Raw genomic sequence first — 21,748 nt, forward strand, 5'->3', positions numbered from 1 at the left:
TTATTTATCTGGACATTGATACCATTTGATGATGCATGCTTGTGATGATATGTTTTAAAAAAAATTAAATAGTCATTTGATTGTTGCTAATGTTTGGACTTTATAAGATAACAATTCTATATGGGCACGCTACATAATGGGGTGTTAAGGCTAGACTTGACAAAAACAACATTGGTCTAGCAATGCTAGGCTAGTCTGATCTGACTTTTTAATTTTGCCATCTAATGAATGTAATGCTAGGTTTATGTTGTGTTGTTGAAGCTAGGTTAATAGTGCAAGTCACATGACACATGTATGTTTCATCTGATCTAATGAATGTGATGCTAGGTTTATGTTGTATTGTTGAAGTTAGGTTAATAGTGCAAGTCACATGACACATGTATGTTTCATCTGATCTAATGCATGTAATGCTAGGTATATGTTGCATTGTTGAAGCTAGGTTAATAGTGCAAGTCACATGACACATGTATGGTTCATCCAATGGATGGTTGAACAACTCCTGTAGTAGTTAATTCACATGGAGTTTTGAACATTAAAAAAATCCACTTTTGTTTCTTCAGTTTGTCAGTTCATTTGAAATGGCTGTCTAGTGTTTGTTCTGTTAATGTCCATCTGGTGGATTAGTCCAGTTCTCTGGGCGATCATCTGGTTTATTAGTTTGGAGGGGTGGGTGGGTGGGGGTCGAACTCTCGGGAACTTAACCACGCGTGGGTGGGGGTCGAACCCCCGGCAACAGCCACACGTGGGTGGGGGTCGAACCCCCGGCAACAGCCACACGTGGGTGGGGGTCGAACCCCCGGCAACAGCCACACGTGGGTGGGGGTCGAACCCCGGCAACAGCCACACGTGGGTGGGGGTCGAACCCCGGCAACAGCCACACGTGGGTGGGGGTCGAACCCCCGGCAACAGCCACACGTGGGTGGAGAGACGGGACAGCCAGCCAGGCGACTTGTGGACAGAAAAAGAAAAGATCCGAGGAAATCCCGGGCTATTGATCTCAGAATTGGATGATACCTTGGGGGGGGGGGGGGGGGGTTAACCCTGAGGTGTCAAACTTGACTCAGATAAACCTGTACTCGTCATTTTCGCCAATTATATGTTTTATGGGAACAATATGTCCTTAAGTAAAGTTCCCTTTTTTAACCAGATGGGGCAAGTGAAGTTTAGCTGTTTCTATGATTTCGGCATATGAAAGGATAGTGTGGTCGGCACTAGGCCAACCGACTTTTTTCGTCCTAGCATTAGTTCGGTACCCGTAAGAGCTGGGAGGGCTCAGGGAAGTTCTACTGATTTGAACCCGGATTCGAACTCGAGACTTTCGCGTTAATTATCCTGAAGTTCTTGTCTCATACACTAACGTGGTGATAAAAGTGAATCTATAGTTTATATCCCTAAAATGCTAAACCTATAACCCCAGCCACTGATTTTTATACTTTGTGATATACTGTCAGTCTGCGCAAGGGAGATTGCCATGATCGTCATCAAAATAGCTGTTGACGTCATTGTTTTTGTGCTGCCAACTCGCCGCCATCGCGTGTTGTCTTTGTCAAGCAAACATCAGCCAGCACATCATGGTGCTACTTACTCGACTGGGGCCAAACTCGCTCCGGCAGGTGGCCTCTGGGGCCAATACTCTGGCATCAAAGACGTGGGGTGTCAGTTCCTACAGTCCCAGGGACGAGAACGGTACGTGCCCCCACCCATCCCTCTTCCCGCCTCGATCGGCAATCCTGAAATATCACGGAATAGTTTAAAAGTAAAGTTCCTCTTTAAACCTAGATCTAGATCTAAATCTAGCTCCCCATTGGGGAGAGGAAGTAGATTTCTTATGTTTCTTGACCTCTACCTATGAAGGGTTAGCGTGTTGAACACTATGCCATTCCCCAATGTAAGTCAGGTACCCATCAGAGCTGGGTGAACTCAGGTGAGTCAGGGCTTTCCAGTCAGATACCCATCAGAGCTGGGTGAACTCAAGGAGTCGTTCAGTCACAGGTTCGAACTTGTGACCTTCGGGTTAGTAGCCAATCGCTCTACTATTCGACCACGCCGTCCCGGAGCAGTTTAGGACTTAAGATCTAGGCCAGGGATTATGCTAGTTGGCATAAGGATCTAGACATAGTAGTACTATCTGTGATTTACAATCGATTTAATGACGGCCGTGCGGATATCACTGTACCGATACACCGCATTAATAGTTAGATGAAACAGTTGTTAGTGTCATGTTGTATGTAGATCTATGTTCTTCAGCTATAAACGTGGTGTAGTCTAGAAGTTTAAGGCATAGATCTAATTTCCTGGTCTATTACTCCCAATCATTCCCATTATCAATGTATCCCCCCCCTCACCTAAAGGGTAATGAAATTATCCGCTCTTGAGGATTGATTACGTATTCGATACCCGGAAAGTGGACTATCCAGCATTTTACAAATTACATAAAAATCACATACAATCTAACACAACGGATGACGCTTTGTTGGATGAAGTACGGAGGGGGCGCTTTGTTTGTCATGATTTGTGCGGGGGTGGGGGTGTTAAGGGAGATGCTAAGATTGATAAAAAAAAATGCGAGGGTATTGAGGAGAGGCGCTTTGTTCAGACTTTCTTCCAGGCATCTCTTCGCCCCCCCCCCCCCCCGAACGAGATGGAATTTATATAGTAAACATATACTTTTACTAGTGTCCGCCCCCCCCCCCCCCCGAAAATATCACGTGCTAAGTGACCCCAACCATACATTACCAAGGTCTAGACACATAATTGAATCTTACACTGCGATACCGATAAAAGGAAACGACGATACGATACTTTTTTGCTTCTTTCACATTAAAATTATAAATTAAACTTTAAGTGTACCTTTAATCTGGTACTAAAGGTTAACTCGTGTGGCTGTAGTTGGCTGAAAATATTTTAACCCTTAGGGCTAGGATTATGGCTAGGTTTGAGGTTAGGATTATAAAGAAGATTACAACTAATCTTGGGATTAATGTTTTGTTATGGGCTATACGACACACAAATTAAAGTCTTGTTACATAGTAAATATGATAAATATGGTAAACATGGTAAACATTGTAAACGTTGTAAATATGTTTGTGGTTGTGTTAGTAGTTCCGTGTATTTCTTCCTCAGGCCAATCGCAAGACTTCTACCGGCAATCGATCATCGATCAGTCGTCGATCGATTCACAGGTAAATTTAAAAACAAAGTTTTGTTTGTGTAGGGTTTGCATGTGTATTAGGGTCAGAGATTGGCTAATGAATATGGTTAGGATTAGGGGTATGGTCAGGGCTGTGGTTAGCTATAGTTAGTACAAGGTTAGGACAGTGGCGTAGCGAGATCGGGTGTCACCCGGTGCGTCACTTAATGGTGTCACCCCCCCCCCCCCCAGAGGCGTAGCGACCCTTCCCGGGGACAAACTTTCGATTTGCACCCCTCCCCCCCTCAAACTTTCGATTTGCACCCCCCCCCATCAAACTTTCGATTTGCACCTCTTAAAGCACTATTTAACACATTAATCACTTAATTAAGGGGAATTATCATTTTTCTCTATATATTTTGCTAATTTTTGCTTTGGTGTCACCCGGTGCGTTCCGCACCCCCCCCCCCCCAGCTACGCCTCTGGGTTAGGGTGAAGATAATAAATAGATCGCATTTAAACAAAGTAGGCTACTAAATTAAATTTTCAAAATTTGATTTTGTCTTAAAATGGTTTTCTTGGAGATTTTATCCTAACCAAGATAAGATAAAGTTAAGGTTAGGGTTAACTGACATCCTTGACCTGATCTTACCAGCCATTGGAGGGAGCAAAAACCTTGAAGTATTGGAGCGGTCAGCAACGTCCGGTCGGTCTGTTCGGACATGGCAAGACGGAGAGCATCGCCTCGTTCCTGAAGGCCAAGGTCAAGCCATGGTGCCTCAACTCGAACGTCTGCTGGGTGCCTTGTGCCAGATACGCCAAACTTCCAGAGACATTGCCTGTAAGTTAGCCCCCTATGCCACACATAACTCCCCCATACATTGTCTGCAAGTGTGTCAAACACATTTTCTCTATATAATGCCCCAATGCCCTAGACATTTGATGTAAGTTATGTCCCAATGCCCTAGACATTTGATGTAAGTTATGCCCAAATGCCCTAGACATTTGATGTAAGTTATGCCCCAATGCCCTAGACATTTGATGTAAGTTATGCCCAAATGCCCTAGACATTTGATGTAAGTTATGCCCAAATGCCCTAGACATTTGATGTAAGTTATGCCCCAATGCCCCAGACATTTGATGTAATGCCAAAATGCCCCTGAACTTTCATATAATGCCCCAACGCTACATACATTTCTTGCGAGTTATCCACCTATATCACACAAAAGTGTGAAGTAATGCCCCTATTCCCCACAAGTGTTAAGTAATGCCCCTATTCCCCACAAAAGTGTTAAGTAATGCCCCTATTCCCCATAAAAGTGTTAAGTAATGCCCTTATTCCCCACAAAAGTGTGAAGTAATGCCCTTATTCCCCCCAAAAGTGTGAAGTAATGCCCTTATTCCCCACACAACACTTGTTACATTTAAATTAATCATTGTAGTTCAAACAACACATCTGGCCGGCGGCAATCACATGACCTGTAGACACGTTCTGTTTACTCTTACAATACAACCAGAACTATGTCATCTGCCACAGTTCCAATAATCATCCACAGTTCCAATAATCAGGATCCAATAATCATCCACAGTCCCAATAATTATCCACAGTTCCAATAATCATCCACAGTTCCAATAATCATCCACAGTTCCAATAATCATCCACAGTTCCAATAATCAGGATCCAATAATCATCCACAGTTTCAATAATCATCCACAGTTCCAATAATCATCCACAGTTCCAATAATCATCCACAGTTCCAATAATCATCCACAGTTCCAATAATCATCCACAGTTCCAATAATCATCCACAGTTCCAATAATCAGGATCCAATAATCATCCACAGTTCCAATAATCATCCACAGTTCCAATAATCAGGATCCAATAATCATCCACAGTCCCAATAATCATCCACAGTTCCAATAATCATCCACAGTTCCAATAATCATCCACAGTTCCAATAATCATCCACAGTTTCAATAATCATCCACAGTTTCAATAATCATCCACAGTTCCAATAATCATCCACAGTTCCAATAATCATCCACAGTTCCAATAATCAGGATCCAATAATCATCCACAGTTCCAATAATCATCCACAGTTCCAATAATCAGGATCCAATAATCATCCACAGTCCCAATAATCATCCACAGTTCCAATAATCATCCACAGTTCCAATAATCATCCACAGTTCCAATAATCATCCACAGTTTCAATAATCATCCACAGTTCCAATAATCATCCACAGTTCCAATAATCATCCACAGTTTCAATAATCATCCACAGTTCCAATAATCATCCACAGTTCCAATAATCAGGATCCAATAATCATCCACAGTTCCAATAATCATCCACAGTTCCAATAATCATCCACAGTTCCAATAATCATCCACAGTTCCAATAATCATCCACAGTTCCAATAATCATCCACAGTTCCAATAATCATCCACAGTTCCAATAATCATCCACAGTTCCAATAATCACAGTTCCAATAATCATCCACAGTTCCAATAATCATCCACAGTTCCAATAATCAGGATCCAATAATCATCCACAGTTCCAATAATCATCCACAGTTCCAATAATCAGGTTCCAATAATCATCCACAGTTCCAATAATCATCCACAGTTCCAATAATCATCCACAGTTCCAATAATCATCCACAGTTCCAATAATCATACACAGTCCCAATAATCATCCACAGTTTCAATAATCATCCACAGTTCCAATAATCAGGATCCAATAATCATCCACAGTTCCAATAATCAGGATCTAATAATCATCCACAGTTCCAATAATCAGGATCCAATAATCATCCACAGTTCCAAAAATCATCCACAGTTCCAATAATCATCCACAGTTCCAATAATCACAGTTCCAATAATCATCCACAGTTCCAATAATCATCCACAGTTCCAATAATCATCCACAGTTCCAATAATCATCCACAGTTCCAATAATCATCCACAGTTCCAATAATCATCCACAGTTCCAATAATCATCCACAGTTCCAATAATCAGGATCCAATAATCATCCACAGTTCCAATAATCATCCACAGTTCCAATAATCATCCACAGTTCCAATAATCATCCACAGTTCCAATAATCATCCACAGTTCCAATAATCATCCACAGTTCCAATAATCAGGATCCAATAATCATCCACAGTTCCAATAATCATCCACAGTTCCAATAATCAGGATCCAATAATCATCCACAGTTCCAATAATCAGGTTCCAATAATCATCCACAGTTCCAATAATCATCCACAGTTCCAATAATCATCCACAGTTCCAATAATCATCCACAGTTCCAATAATCATCCACAGTTCCAATAATCATCCACAGTTCCAATAATCAGGATCCAATAATCATCCACAGTTCCAATAATCATCCACAGTTCCAATAATCAGGATCCAATAATCATCCACAGTTCCAATAATCAGGTTCCAATAATCATCCACAGTTCCAATAATCATCCACAGTTCCAATAATCATCCACAGTTCCAATAATCATCCACAGTTCCAATAATCATCCACAGTTCCAATAATCATCCACAGTTCCAATAATCAGGATCCAATAATCATCCACAGTTCCAATAATCAGCCACAGTTCCAATAATCAGGTTCCAATAATCATCCACAGTTCCAATAATCATCCACAGTTCCAATAATCAGGATCCAATAATCATCCACAGTTCCAATAATCAGCCACAGTTCCAATAATCAGGTTCCAATAATCATCCACAGTTTCAATAATCATCCACAGTTCCATCTAAAATATCTCTATGCAACCAGCCCACACACTTACCCAAACTAACCCTAACCCTACCTGCCAGCCCTATGAAGCGCCCATAGACAACACAGGTGTAACCTACATGCACGACCTGGCAAATGAAGACGCCGAGATAGTTCGAGAACTTTCCTACCAGTCAATGAAAGCAGTCCTAGACAGTCATAAAATTAAAAAAGCCAAAAGGACGAAGAAGAAACACAAATGTATGTAATGTATGTAATCATACATGTATGTAATCATAAATGTATGTAATGTATGTGATCATATATGTATGTATTCATAAATGTATGTAATGATGTAATCATAAATGTATGTAATGATGTAATCATAAATGTATGTAATCATAAATATATGTAATCATAAATGTACATAATCATAAATGTATGTAATCATAAATGTACATAATCATAAATGCATGTAATCATAAATTACATAATCATAAATGTATGTAATCATAAATGTACATAATCATAAATGTGTGTAATCATAAATGTATGTAATCATAAATGTACATAATCATAAATGTTTGTAATCATAAATGTACATAATCATAAATGTTTGTAATCATAAATGTACATAATCATAAATGCATGTAATCATAAATTACATAATCATAAATGTATGTAATCATAAATGTACATAATCATAAATGTTTGTAATCATAAATGTGACAGTATATTTTCTTATCCTCGACTGTCTGTAATTCTTTAACGCAGCTGACAAATGAGCTTTTTTTTTTCTTACTTCAACCCTCTTTTGGTGCCCCCCCCCCCCCCTAATGTCGGTGTCCAGAGCTACAGCCTCACCCTAATTCCCTCCCCCCCCCGCAGTTTGAGGGTTGCGTCACTGCAGTTTGAGGGTTGTGTCACCATTGTTTGAGGGTTCGAGGGTTGTGTCACCATTGTTTGAGGGTTGTGTCACCATTATTTGAGGGTTGTGTCAACATATCGATCCAACGAATATAATAAAAATGCCAAAATAAGAATGTGAAATATCCAAACATATTTATATATTACCAACCATACATAACCAACCATACAGTAACAACCCTACAGTACTAACCCTACATAACCAACCATACAGTAACAACCCTACAGTACTAACCCTACATAACCAACACTACATTACCAACCCTACATTACCAACCCTACATTAACAACCCCATACACTAAGTTTCTTCCAGGCATCTCTTCGGGGGGTGGGGGGAGGGCGAAGAAAGTCTACCGCCCCCGAAAATAAATACTTTTAACAGTATCACCTCCCCCCCCCCCCCCCGAAAAAAGTCTACCGCCCCCCCCCCCTCCGAAAATTTCAAGTACCCCCCCCCCCCTTTCGGAGAAAAAAGTCTGGAAGAAACACTGCCCCTATAGTACAATACAGTTAGAACAAAATGACAACTCAGCCCCCCCCCCTCTCCCAAAGTTTTCTAAGACCTGTGATTGTATTTGTCAGATACATCCCTCTACTGTTAACTATTCTAAGACCTGTGATTTCATTTGTCAGATACATCCCTCTACTGTTAACTATTCTAAGACCTGTGATTTTGTTTGTCAGATACATCCCTCTACTGTTAACTATTCTAAGACCTGTGATTTTATTTGTCAGATACATTCCTCTACTGTTAACTATTCTAAGACCTGTGATTTTGTTTGTCAGAAACATCCCTCTACTGTTAACTATTCTAAGGCCTGTGATTTTGTTTGTCAGATACTTCCCTCTACTGTTAACTATTCTAAGACCTGTGATTTTATTTGTCAGATACTTCCCTCTACTGTTAACTATTCTAAACCATGTGATTTTATTTGTCAGATACATCCCTCTACTGTTAACTATTCTAAGACCTGTGATTTTATTTGTCAGATACATCCCTCTACTGTTAACTATTCTAAACCATGTGATTTTATTTATCAGATACATCCCTCTACGGATCCACGCTGGAGGATTTGGTGGCTAAAGAAGTGAAGGAGGGTAAAGCGGTGAAAAATTATGCGGTGCCATCTTTCTTCATGCAGGTGAGTGGCTGGTCACGTAACGGGGGTTAGGTGGGCTCAGGTCAGTCTGACCCCTGGCCACCCTAGCTGTGGGTAGATGGGCATTCTTGTAGGTGACCCACGCTAATCATTTCAAGAAAAAAAAAATATTTCTCAAGTTTACTTAAACATTTGTGGGGCGTCCCTGAGTCAACTCAGCTTCGACGAGTACCTGTACAATCTAATCTGGTAAGCTGGACATAGTTCTGACCACACCATCAATCCATACGTCATGGAGCATTTGAACGTCATCCGTACTGTGGAAATCCAGGTCTGAAATGGAGCTTTATTTTTACACGATTATTTTATTTTGTGTGAAGCGGTCATCATTTTATGCACCTAAAAACCAGTCCCCTTTACCCCCCTTACCCCCATCATCATACACATCAGTCGCTTATTTGTGTTGGCTTATGCTAGTTCTTAGCTCATGTGTTGAGCTAATGCTGGAGCTAATGCTGGAGCTAATGCTGGAGCTAATGCTGGAGCTAATGCTGGAGCTAATGCTAGTTCTTAGCTCACGTGTTGAGCTAATGCTGGAGCTAATGCTGGAGCTAATGCTAGTTCTTAGCTCACGTTATCAGCTAATGCTAGTTCTTAGCTCACGTTATGAGCTAATGCGAGTTGATCTATCTTTACAGATGGCCCAGGACATTGAGGTCAGAGGGACGACAAAAGAAGGTATTTTTAGAATACCTGGTGTACACACAAAGGTAAATTAGGCTTGTCTTCACACATACACACAAAGGTAAGTTAGCCTTGTCTTCAGACATACACACAAAGGTAAATTATAATTCTCTTCACACATACACACAAAGGTAAATTATAATTCTCTTCACACATACATACACAGGTAAATTAGACTTCTCTTCACACATACACACAAAGGTAAATTAGACTTGTCTTCACACATACACACAAAGGTAAATTAGAATTCTCTTCACACATACACACAAAGGTAAATTAGAATTCTCTTCACACATACATACACAGGTAAATTAGGCTTGTCTTCACACATACACAAAGGTAAATTAGGCTTCTCTTCAGACATACTCACACACATACACAGATACACACACATATATTAGCTTATATATGACTACTATATTTAGTTCCATAAGCTAACTAGCACAGGACTTCACAGAAGTGTGGCATACTTACCACCTCCCCCCCCCCACACACACGCTTTGTTTTAAATAACGTTAAGCGTTTCCATAGAACACCATCCTCATATTGCATACTTTTGTAATTCTTTTGTGTTCTGAATTGTGACAGTTAATTAAAATCATAATTAGTTCATGTGAACACATTTTTCTCTAAGAAATTTAAAGAAGACGCAGAAGCCAATTTCTACAAAGGAAGTTTCGACCTGACAAGCTATGAACCCAAAGAAGTGGCGTCTGGCTTGAAAGCTTTTCTGCGAGATCTGCCCGAGAGTTTGATCAGCCACGAGAAATTAGAATTTTTCCCAAGAATCTCGGGTTGGTCATCTAAATAAATAGCATCATCATCGTCATCATCATCTTCATCATCATCATCATCATCATCATCATCATCATCATCATCATCATTATCATCATCATCATCATCATTATCATCATCATCATCATCATCATCATCATCATCATCATCATTATCATCATAATCATAATCATCCTCATCCTCATCCTCATCCTCAACATCATTATGATCATCATTGTCATCATCATCATCGTCGTCATCATCATCATCATCATCATCATCATCATCATCATCATCTTCATCATCATCATCATCATCATCATCATCATCATCATCATCATCGTCGTCCTCGTTTATCATCATCATCATCATCATCATCATCAGCATCATCATCATCGTCGTCCTCGTTTATCATCATCACCATCATCATCATCATCATCATCATCATCATCATGTTAGGCCTCCCTGATCTCCGCCCTAGCACGGGTCCATCTCATCTCCTGGGCCTGATCACTAGCGTTTATCTTTCAACGCGTGATTTTTTTTTAAACTCCTCATTTGAGTTGCTATTTGGCCAGGCCATTCTAAATATAGGCTCTACTGTAAAAACGTGTTCTTAAAAGCTGTAAGAAATATTGAGGCCTATGTTTTTAAAAGTTAATGATTCCCCCCCCCCCCCAACCCTTTCTGTTTAAAAAAAGTATCTCCGTGAGAGCAGTATCTGAAACGAACTGTAATAAACCCTTTCAACAAACCCTTCTAGTTATACATTGAATCCTTCTGCCACACATGAACCCTGCCTGCCACATATGAACCCTGCCTGCCACACATGAACCCTGCCTGTCACACATGAACCCTGCCTGTCACACATGAACCCTGCCTGTCACACATGAACCCTGCCTGTCACACATGAACCCTGCCTGTCACACATGAACCCTGCCACATATGAACCCTGCCACATATGAACCCTGCCTGTCACACATGAACCCTGCCTGTCACACATTAACCCTGCCTGTCACACATTAACCCTGCCTGTCACACATGAACCCTGCCTGTCACACATGAACCCTGCCTGCCACACATGAACCCTGCCTGTCACACATGAACCCTGCCTGTCACACATGAACCCTGCCTGTCACAAATGAACCCTGCCTGTCACACATGAACCCTGCCTGTCACACATGAACCCTGCCTGTCACACATGAACCCTGCCTGTCACAAATGAACCCTGCCTGTCACACATGAACCCTGCCTGTCAGTTATGAACCCTGCGACACATGAACCCTGTCTGTCACACATAAACCCAGCCTGCCACACATGAACCCTGCCTGCCACACATGAACCCTGCCTGCCACACATGAACCCTGCCACACATGAAACCTTCCTGTCACACATGAACCCTGCTTGCCACACATGAGCCCTGCCTGCCACACATGAACCCTGCCTGTCACACATGAACCCTGCCTGTCACAGATGAACCCTGTCACACATGAACCCTGCCTGTCACACATGAACCCTGCCTGCCACACATGAACCCTGCCTGTCACACATGAACCCTGCCTGTCACACATGAACCCTGCCTGTCACAGATGAACCCTGCCACACATGAACCCTGCCTGTCACACATTAACCCTGCCTGTCACACATTAACCCTGCCTGTCACACATGAACCCTGCCTATCACACATGAACCCTGCCTGTCACACATGAACCCTGCCTGCCACACATGAACCCTGCCTGTCACACATGAACCCTGCCTGTCACACATGAACCCTGCCTGTCACACATGAACCCTGCCACACATGAACCCTGCCTGTCACACATGAACCCTGCCTGTCACACATTAACCCTGCCTGTCACACATTAACCCTGCCTGTCACACATGAACCCTGCCTGTCACACATGAACCCTGCCTGTCACACATGAAACCTTCCTGTCACACATGAACCCTGCCTGTCACACATGAACCCTGCCTGTCACACATGAACCCTGCCTGTCACACATGAACCCTGCCTGCCACACATGAACCCTGCCTGTCACACATGAACCCTGCCTGTCACACATGAACCCTGCCTGTCACAAATGAACCCTGCCTGTCACACATGAACCCTGCCTGCCACACATGAACCCTGCCTGTCACACATGAACCCTGCCTGTCACAAATGAACCCTGCCTGTCACACATGAACCCTGCCTGTCACACATGAACCCTGCCTGTCACACATGAACCCTGCCTGTCACACATGAACCCTGCCACACATGAACCCTGCCACACATGAACCCTGCCTGTCACACATGAACCCTGCCTGTCACACATGAACCCTGCCTGTCACACATGAACCCTGCCTGTCACACATGAACCCTGCCTGTCACACATGAACCCTGCCTGTCACACATGAACCCCCCCTCCCCCCCAACCCCACCCCCATAGATCTGGCCATTTGAATGATGATGATTCGCAAACCGAAAGGTCTATTAGACAGCTGTGGTGAATCTGTTTATCTTAACCAGGCGGAGATACAAAGTGTCCAGCAATATTCTCAGCCGTCTTTATTAGAATGGAGTCAGATATTTGTAAAAGCTGAGTGGACTCAGGGACTATGTACAGGTCAGGTACCCATCAGAGCTGGGTGGACTCAGGGACTATGTACAGGTCAGGTACCCATCAGAGCTGAGTGGACTCAGGGGCTATGTACAGGTCAGGTACCCATCAGAGCTGAGTGGACTCAGGAACTTCCACCTTGTTGTTTCAGATATTCCCTTAACGGACCAACTGAAGGTTCTCAATTTGTTTTACAACACAATGCAGGTAGAACATCGGGACACGCTGAGGGTGAGTTTGTTCGTGGGGGTGGGGATGGTACTTGCGACAAGGTTGTCAGATACAGGGGGGGGGGGGGTACGAATATACAGTGAAAAATGGGAACGTGGTTTTGAGGGGGGGGGGATGAGGTTATTGGGTGCTGATATATATGAGTATGTTTACATTAAGTGATGATTTATATGAGTATGTTTACACAAGGTGCTGATTTATATGAGTATGTTTACACAAGGTGCTGATTTATATGAGTATGAGCGTAAACTACAGCCCAGTCACCAAGATGAACGACAAGAACATGGCCGTCGTGTTTGGCCCCAACGTTATGCTCATCCCCAAGCAGAAGGATCTCACCCAGGAAGCGAAGTGGACAGAGGAAAACCTTGGCTTCACCAGGCTATACTTTACTTACTGTGATAAACTGTGGGTGGTAAGTTGTAAATTTGTCTGATACGTTTTAGGTTTGTCTGGTAAGTTGTAGTTTTGTCTGGGTGGTAAGTTGTAGGTTTGTTTGGGTGGTAAGTTGTAGGTTTGTTTGGGTGGTAAGTTGTAGATTATCCGGTGGTAAGTTGTAGGTTTGTCTGGGTGGTAAGTTGTAGGTTTGTCTGGGTGGTAAGTTGTAGGTTTGTCTGGGTGGTAAGTTGTAGGTTTGTCTGGGTGGTAAGTTGTAGGTTTGTTTGGGTGGTAAGTTGTAGGTTTGTCTGAGTGGTAAGTTGTAGGTTTGTCTGGGTGGTAAGTTGTAGGTTTTTCTGGTAAGTTGTAGGTTTGTTTGGGTGGTAAGTTGTAGGTTTGTCTGAGTGGTAAGTTGTAGGTTTGTCTGGGTGGTAAGTTGTAGGTTTGTCTGAGTGGTAAGTTGTAGGTTTGTCTGGGTGGTAAGTTGTAGGTTTTTCTGGTAAGTTGTAGGTTTGTCTGGGTGGTAAGTTGTAGGTTTGTCTGGGTGGTAAGTTGTAGGTTTGTCTGGGTGGTAAGCTGTAGCTTTGTCTGGGTGGTAAGTTGTAGGTTTGTCTGGTAAGTTGTAGTTTTGCCTGGGTGCTAAGTTGTAGGTTTGTCTGGGTGGTAAGTTGTAGGTTTGTCTGGGTGGTATGTTGTAGGTTTGTCTGGGTGGTAAGCTGTAGCTTTGTCTGGGTGGTAAGTTGTAGGTTTGTCTGGGTGGTAAGTTGTAGGTTTGTCTGGGTGGTAAGTTGTAGGTTTGTCTGGGTGGTAAGCTGTAGGTTTGTCTGGGTGGTAAGTTGTAGGTTTGTCTGGGTGGTAAGTTGTAGGTTTGTCTGGGTGGTAAGTTGTAGGTTTGTCTGGTAAGTTGTAGGTTTGTCTGGGTGGTAAGTTGTAGGTTTGTCTGGGTGGTAAGTTGTAGGTTTGTCTGGGTGGTAAGTTTTAGGTTTGTTTGGGTGGTAAGTTGTAGGTTTGTCTGGTAAGTTGTAGGTTTGTCTGGGTGGTAAGTTGTAGGTTTGTCTGGGTGGTAAGTTGTAGGTTTGTCTGGGTGGTAAGTTGTAGATTTGTCTGGGTGGTAAGTTGTAGGTTTGTCTGGGTGGTAAGTTGTAGGTTTGTCTGGGTGGTAAGTTGTAGGTTTGTTTGGGTGGTAATTTGTAGGTTTGTCTGGTAAGTTGTAGGCTTGTCTGGGTGGTAAGTTGTAGGTTTGTTTGGGTGGTAAGTTGTAGATTATCCGGTGGTAAGTTGTAGGTTTGTTTGGGTGGTAAGTTGTAGGTTTGTCTGGGTGGTAAGTTGTAGGTTTGTCTTGGTGGTAAGTTGTAGGTTTGTTTTTTGTGTGTGTAAATTATAGTCTTGAGTTTTACCTAGGATAAATGTGGCACCTTTCAGATCCCTCCTCCTATACTAAACCAACTACGTCAAAAATACATATCCGGTACTATCAGCAAGAAGAAACCACTTTTCGTAAGTTTTCCAAGATTCTATCTTCAATCAAACTTAGAACTAAGCTGACCGATTTAGCTAGATGAAGCTAGATGAATGAAATAGTGAGGCTAGATGGATGAAATGGTGAGGCTAGATGGATGAAATGGTGAGGCTAGATGGATGAAATGGTGAGGCTAGATGAATGAAATGGTGAGTGAGGCTAGATGAATGAAATGGTGAGTGAGGCTAGATGAATGAAATGGTGAGTGAGGCTAGATGAATGAAATGGTGAGTGAGGCTAGATGAATGAAATGGTGAGTGAGGCTAGATGAATGAAATGGTGAGGCTAGATGAATGAAATGGTGAGTGAGGCTAGATGAATGAAATGGTGAGGCTAGATGAATGAAATGGTGAGGCTAGATGAATGAAATGGTGAGGCTAGATGAATGAAATGGTGAGTGAGGCTAGATGAATGAAATGGTGAGGCTAGATGAATGAAATGGTGAGGCTAGATGAATGAAATGGTGAGGCTAGATGAATGAAATGGTGAGTGAGGCTAGATGAATGAAATTGTGAGGCTAGATGAATGAAATTGTGAGGCTAGATCAGGGGTTCCCAACCTTTTTTTACTCTAGAGCTCATTCTAAAATATCGGTAGGGTGGCGGGCACCACCTATTTTAAATCGACAAACTCCTTCCAGAGGCGTAGCGACCCTTCCCGTCACCCGGGTACAAAACTTTCGATTTGCACCCCCCCCCCCCTTCTCAAATTTTCGATTTGCACCTCTCCCCCCCCCCCCCTCAAACTTTCAATTTCCATCCCCTTCAACCTTTCAATAATGTTTATGAAAAAAATTCTGCCTCTGTCGAATAGTGAGAGGCGGGCACATGCGAATCGTTCGGCGGGCGCCATTGCGCCCGCGGGCACGGGGTTGGGAACCCCTGGGCTAGATGAATGAAATGGTGAGGCTAGATGAATGAAATGTTGAGACTAGAGTTAGTTCAATGATTAATCCTAAGTGTTTCTCATAACATCTAACTTTTACTTTCTTATTATTTCCCCAACCATCTCACGACCATCTCACGACCATCCCACTACAGCCATGGAAAAAGAAGGCTGCACCATCACCAGCAGCACCCACAGCTGCTATGGTAAGGTGTGGGGGTGGGGGTATGTGTGGATTGTAGTGGTGAGGTTCAGGCCTTGGTTAGGTGAGGGTGGGAATTCTAGTGTTAGGCTGTGTGGGTGGGTGTTGTTACAAGCTTTTATTTAACTTGCTTTCTCAGTAGTCAGTCTTTAGTCTGTCTAGATCGAAACGCCTGAGCAAAATTACGGCCACTTCCAACTGACAGATAAGGTTCAAAGTTGGCACATGGGTCAAGACATAAAGTCAATGCAATCTGACATTAAATTTGACTTAATTGGATGCCTAATTATTTTTTTATGAATTAATTAAAATTTTGACCAAATTAGTAGGCAGTCTTATCCAACTATTCCGCACAATTATACACGCGTTATCACGTTCATTAGGTGCGCAATAGTTTTTGATCATGCAACTCTATTGTAAATTAAAAGAATTAAAGTACGGACATTTTTTTTTCATAAAAAACGTTTTAATAACAAGCTTTTATGTAATAATGCAGTAAAAAGGAAAAAAATAAAATAAACGACACACTACTATTTAAATAACTATAAAGAAAAGGGTGAGTCTCTTCCTAAATATTAGTAAAGGTATTCAATAGATCACGGGTTCCCAAACTGGGGGTCGCGGGTCACTTTATATAAAAGGGGGTCGCCACTCGAAAAAGTTTTGGAACCACTTCAATAGATAATAAAGTGACCCACGCTTTTCTTTATAGCTATTTAAATAGTACTGTGTCGTTTATTTTTTTTTACTTTTAGTGCATTATTACATAAAAGCTTGTTATTAAAACGTTTTTTATTACATTTTTTTTACCATGCTTTCGTCTTTTTATGTTGTTGGGGCAGAAGATGGATAGAGAAATTAATAGATCTAGGCGCTACATGTAACATCTTACCCTTGAGACTTTAATTCCTAATTATTTCTATTATATAAATCCCACTGGGAGAGTGGGGGAAGGTGCTATGTAGGGTGAAAGACAGTGTGTGAGGGTAGTGATAGATAGTGTGAGGGTGGGGACAGTGTGTGAGGGTGGGGACAGTGTGTGAGGGTGGGGACAACGTGAGGGTGGGGACAGTGTGTGAGGGTGGGGACAGTGTGTGAGGGTGGGGACAGTGTGTGAGGGTGGGGACAGTGTGTGAGGGTGGGGACAGTTTGTGAGGGTGGGGACAGTGTGAGGGTGGGGACAGTGTGTGAGGGTGGGGACAGATAGTGTGGGGGTGGGGACAGTGTGTGAGGGTGGGGACAGTGTGTGAGGGTGGGGACAGTGTGTGAGGGTGGGGACAGTGTGTGAGGGTGGGGACAGTGTGTGAGGGTGGGGACAGTGTGTGAGGGTGGGGACAGTTTGTGAGGGTGGGGACAGTGTGTGAGGGTGGGGACAGTGTGTGAGGGTGGGGACAGACAGTGTGTGAGGGTGGGGACAGTGTGTGAGGGTGGGGACAGTGTGTGAGGGTGGGGACAGACAGTGTGTGAGGGTGGGGACAGTGTGTGAGGGTGGGGACAGTTTGTGAGGGTGGGGACAGTTTGTGAGGGTGGGGACAGTGTGTGAGGGTGGGGAAAGTGTGTGAGGGTGGGGACAGTGTGTGAGGGTGGGGACAGTGTGTGAGGGTGGGGACAGTTTGTGAGGGTGGGGACAGTGTGAGGGTGGGGACAGACAGTGTGTGAGGGTGGGGACAGTGTGTGAGGGTGGGGACACAAAGAGTGAGGGTGGGGACAGTTTGTGAGGGTGGGGACAGTGTGAGGGTGGGGACAGTGTGAGGGTGGGGACAGTGTGTGAGGGTGGGGACAGTTTGTGAGGGTGGGGACAGTGTGAGGGTGGGGACAGTGTGTGAGGGTGGGGACAGTTTGTGAGGGTGGGGACAGACAGTGTGTGAGGGTGGGGACTGTGTGAGGGTGGGGACACAAAGTGTGAGGGTGGGGACACAAAGAGTGAGGGTGGGGACAGTTTGTGAGGGTGGGGACAGTGTGAGGGTGGGGACAGTGTGAGGGTGGGGACACAAAGAGTGAGGGTGGGGACAGTTTGTGAGGGTGGGGACAGTGTGAGGGTGTTGACACAAAGTGTGAGGGTGGGGACACAAAGTGTGAGGGTGGGGACAGTGTGTGAGGGTGGGGACAGTGTGTGTGGGTGGGGACAGTGTGTGAGGGTGGGGACAGTGTGTGAGGGTGGGGACAGTGTGTGAGGGTGGGGACAGTGTGTGAGGGTGGGGACACAAAGAGTGAGGGTGGGGACACAAAGAGTGAGGGTGGGGACAGTGTGTGAGGGTGGGGACAGTGTGTGAGGGTGGGGACACAAAGAGTGAGGGTGGGGACAGTGTGTGAGGGTGGGGACAGTGTGTGAGGGTGGGGACAGTGTGTGAGGGTGGGGACAGTGTGTGAGGGTGGGGACAGTGTGTGAGGGTGGGGACAGTGTGTGAGGGTGGGGACAGTGTGTGAGGGTGGGGACAGTGTGTGAGGGTGGGGACAGTGTGTGAGGGTGGGGACAACGTGAGGGTGGGGACAACGTGAGGGTGGGGACACAAAGTGTGAGGGTGGGGACAGTGTGTGAGGGTGGGGACAGTGTGAGGGTGGGGACAGTGTGTGAGGGTGGGGACAGTGTGAGGGTGGGGACAGTGTGTGAGGGTGGGTACAGTGTGTGAGGTTATGGATAGTATGTGAGGGTGGGGACAGATAGTGTGTGAGGGTGGGGACAGCAGCAGTGGTGACCCCACTAATCCCAATGTGGTTGCAGCAAGCTTTGAAAGAGGCAAGCATTGATGTACACGCCCCAGAGCTGGCTAAAAAAGAAGCTACAGTCAAGATCACGCCGACCACCACAGCCAACGATGTTGTCGACATTTTTGGTGTGGCGTAAGTTGTTTTTTTCTGTAAAAATTTTTTAATGTACTCTTCTTGTTGGTGTATACGTTATTTTCTGACTGTAAAATTGTAGGTATATTTGTTGACCTTATTTTCTGGTTCTGAAAACTTAATGGCTTGTTTAAGTATCTTGTTGCTAGGTCCCTGTATCTTGTTGCTAGGCCCCTGTATCTTGTTGCTAGGTCCCTGTATCTTGTTGCTAGGTCCCTGTATCTTGTTGCTAGGTCCCTGTACCTTGTTGCTAGGCCCCTGTATCTTGTTGCTAGGTCCCTGTATCTTGTTGCTAGGCCCCTGTATTTTTGGTGTGGCGTAAGTTGGTTTTTTTTTTTCTGTAAAATTTTTGGTCCTTTTCTTATACTAGTTTTTTAATGTAAAATTTATGGTCTTTTTCTTTTTAGAACCTTTTTTCTTTCTTTTCTTTCTTTTTTCTGCATCTAATTTTGGTCTTTTTTTGGCACAATTTCTTTTCTTCTGCCTATGAAATTGTCCAGGAGCTGCTTTATGTTTAAGACCTATAAAATTGTGGCTTGCTTTAATGCGACTTAAGGACTTCATTTTGTTTAGATTTGAAACATGTGTAGCTGCAGTGTTTCTTCCAGGCTCTCCCCCCCCCCCCCGAAGAGAGTCTACACCCCTCCCCCCCCCCGAACGAAATGTAATTTATATAGAAAATACATACTTTTAACAGTGTCCGCCCCCCCCCCCCCCCCTCACGCAGAAATTTTAGTCCGCACACCCTTTCCAGCTATAAAACCACATCTGACGGTGACAAACTTGCAATTGTACAGTAACACAAATGTCTTTTAATGAGATTGTCAGCAGATGTTGTTTTTCCAATCTTCAGCACCAAAATACACAAAAGGACGATAAACCAACAATTGGCCAGCCGTGAAAAAGATATTTATTATTTGTATGAAGTTGGTGGGAACATTGGTAAGTCATGGGGTGTGTGTTTTTGCGTGTGGGGCGTCTGTATTTGTGTGGGGTGTCTGTGTTTGCGTGTGGGGTGTCTGTATTTGTGTGGGGTGTCGGTGTTTGCGTGTGGGGCGTCTGTGTTTGTGTGCGGTGTCTGTGTTTGTGTGCGGGGTGTCTGTGTTTGTGTGTGGGGTATCTCTGTGTGGTAATTCGTCTGTCGTTGTATTTGTGTGTGGGTTTTTTGTATGTGTGTGGGTTACCTGTATTTGTGTGAATAGTTGTCTGTATTTGTGGTATGGTCGTCTTTGTTTATTCGTGGATTGTCTGTGTATGTGGGGGGGGGGGGAATAGTCGGTATTTGTTTATGGGTCATCTTACTAAAATTATAAAAAGTCTGATGTATTTATGTCCACGGTCTGATGTCATGTCACCTGTCTAATGTCATGATGACACCTGTCTAATGACATAATGTCCCCTGTCTAATGTCATGATGTCACCTGTCTAATGTCATGATGTCACCTGTCTGATATCATGATATCACCTGTCTGATGTCATGTCACCTGTCTGATATCATGATATCACCTGTCTGATGTCATGATGTCACCTGTCTGATATCATGATGTCACCTGTCTGATGTCACCTGTCTGATGTCATGATGTCACCTGTCTAATGTCATAATGTCACCTGTCTAATGTCATGATGTCACCTGTCTAATGTCATGATGTCACCTGTCTGATATCATGATGTCACCTGTCATGATGTCACCTGTCTAATGTCATGATGTCACCTGTCTAATGTCATGATGTCACCTGTCTAATATCATGATGTCACCTGTCATGATGTCCCCTGTCTGATGTCATGATGTCCACTGTCTAATGTCATGATGTCACCTATCATGATGTCACCTGTCTAATGTCATGATGTCACCTGTCTAATGTCATGATGTCACCTGTCTAATGTCATGATGTCACCTGTCACAGCTGAGAGATGTATCGACCCACATGCCAAGGTACTTGACGTGTACAAAATCAACCCAGAAGCTGAGTTCTGTATCCGGCCTAAAAAGGGGAGATAAATCTAACGGAACGGGAAAAAATGTCGGTCAGATGCAAGAGCAGTAACTCTTGTTGCAATTTAAACTCAATGCAGTAAACAATTTTAATATTGTAATTTAAAATTATCTCATTTATAACATCATAGTAAATATTGACTACTTTGATAAATTTAATTTTAATAGGTAACTATTGAAATAGAATGTCTCTAAAGTTTGTTGGTTGTTTATTGTGCGTGTGTGTACATCTAAACCTCTAGCCACTTGTAATAGCAATAAAAGCTTATCATAACTCAATTGTATTTGGCTTGGGACATTTTTATAAGGTGTGGTTGTCTCTTCATGTTTTGGTACCTGTATCACCCCATCCACACACTACCCGCACACCTTCCACACACATCTTACCCGCACACCATCCACACAACCTTACCCTCGCCTTCCCCCACATACACACACTAAATGAACACTATCCATACACACAGCCCTTTGTGTTTTTCATCCTTCCCTCACAAAGACACTGCCCCCACACTAATGTCCGTATTTCGATCTCACACACCTAGACTACACAGACCTAGCCAGGAATGATCTGGAATCAGGACTAGAGAATGCTGTGGTGTCCATTTCAAATGACCTAGAGACGAAATTTTCATCAATCGTCTGGTACCTTTATCGTTTGATCTACCCACCACTCGATAGAATCTT

At 43.5% G+C, this 21,748-nt stretch overlaps 1 protein-coding gene across 1 annotated transcript; it reads left to right on the forward strand.

The window, feature by feature from the left end:
- Positions 1–1,507: 1,507 nt before the first annotated feature.
- On the forward strand, positions 1,508–21,343 carry LOC131936906 (rho GTPase-activating protein 18). The gene is made up of 14 exons (XM_059294022.1): positions 1,508–1,686; positions 3,124–3,182; positions 3,786–3,971; positions 6,971–7,130; positions 8,839–8,939; positions 9,596–9,667; positions 10,276–10,435; positions 13,167–13,246; positions 13,467–13,661; positions 15,047–15,121; positions 16,184–16,234; positions 18,953–19,071; positions 19,925–20,013; positions 20,976–21,343. Exons 1-14 carry the CDS (start codon positions 1,572–1,574, stop codon positions 21,068–21,070), a joined length of 1,557 nt encoding a protein of 518 aa, XP_059150005.1. The 5' UTR covers positions 1,508–1,571; the 3' UTR covers positions 21,071–21,343.
- The last annotated feature ends 405 nt before the right edge of the window (positions 21,344–21,748 follow it).

Source organism: Physella acuta, unplaced genomic scaffold, assembly GCF_028476545.2.
Source record: "Physella acuta isolate Inbredline_101_S28 unplaced genomic scaffold, ASM2847654v3 ptg000195l, whole genome shotgun sequence".
Taxonomy (NCBI): Eukaryota; Metazoa; Mollusca; class Gastropoda; family Physidae; genus Physella; species Physella acuta.

Bases quoted from the DNA above. Each gene is read 5' to 3' on its own strand.
- LOC131936906 (XM_059294022.1), top strand. From the start codon at position 1,572: ATGGTGCTACTTACTCGACTGGGGCCAAACTCGCTCCGGCAGGTGGCC. The intron at 19,072-19,924 runs GTAAGTTGTTTT...TCCAATCTTCAG, and splicing joins GTCGACATTTTTGGTGTGGC to CACCAAAATACACAAAAGGA. The intron at 20,014-20,975 runs GTAAGTCATGGG...CACCTGTCACAG, and splicing joins TGAAGTTGGTGGGAACATTG to CTGAGAGATGTATCGACCCA.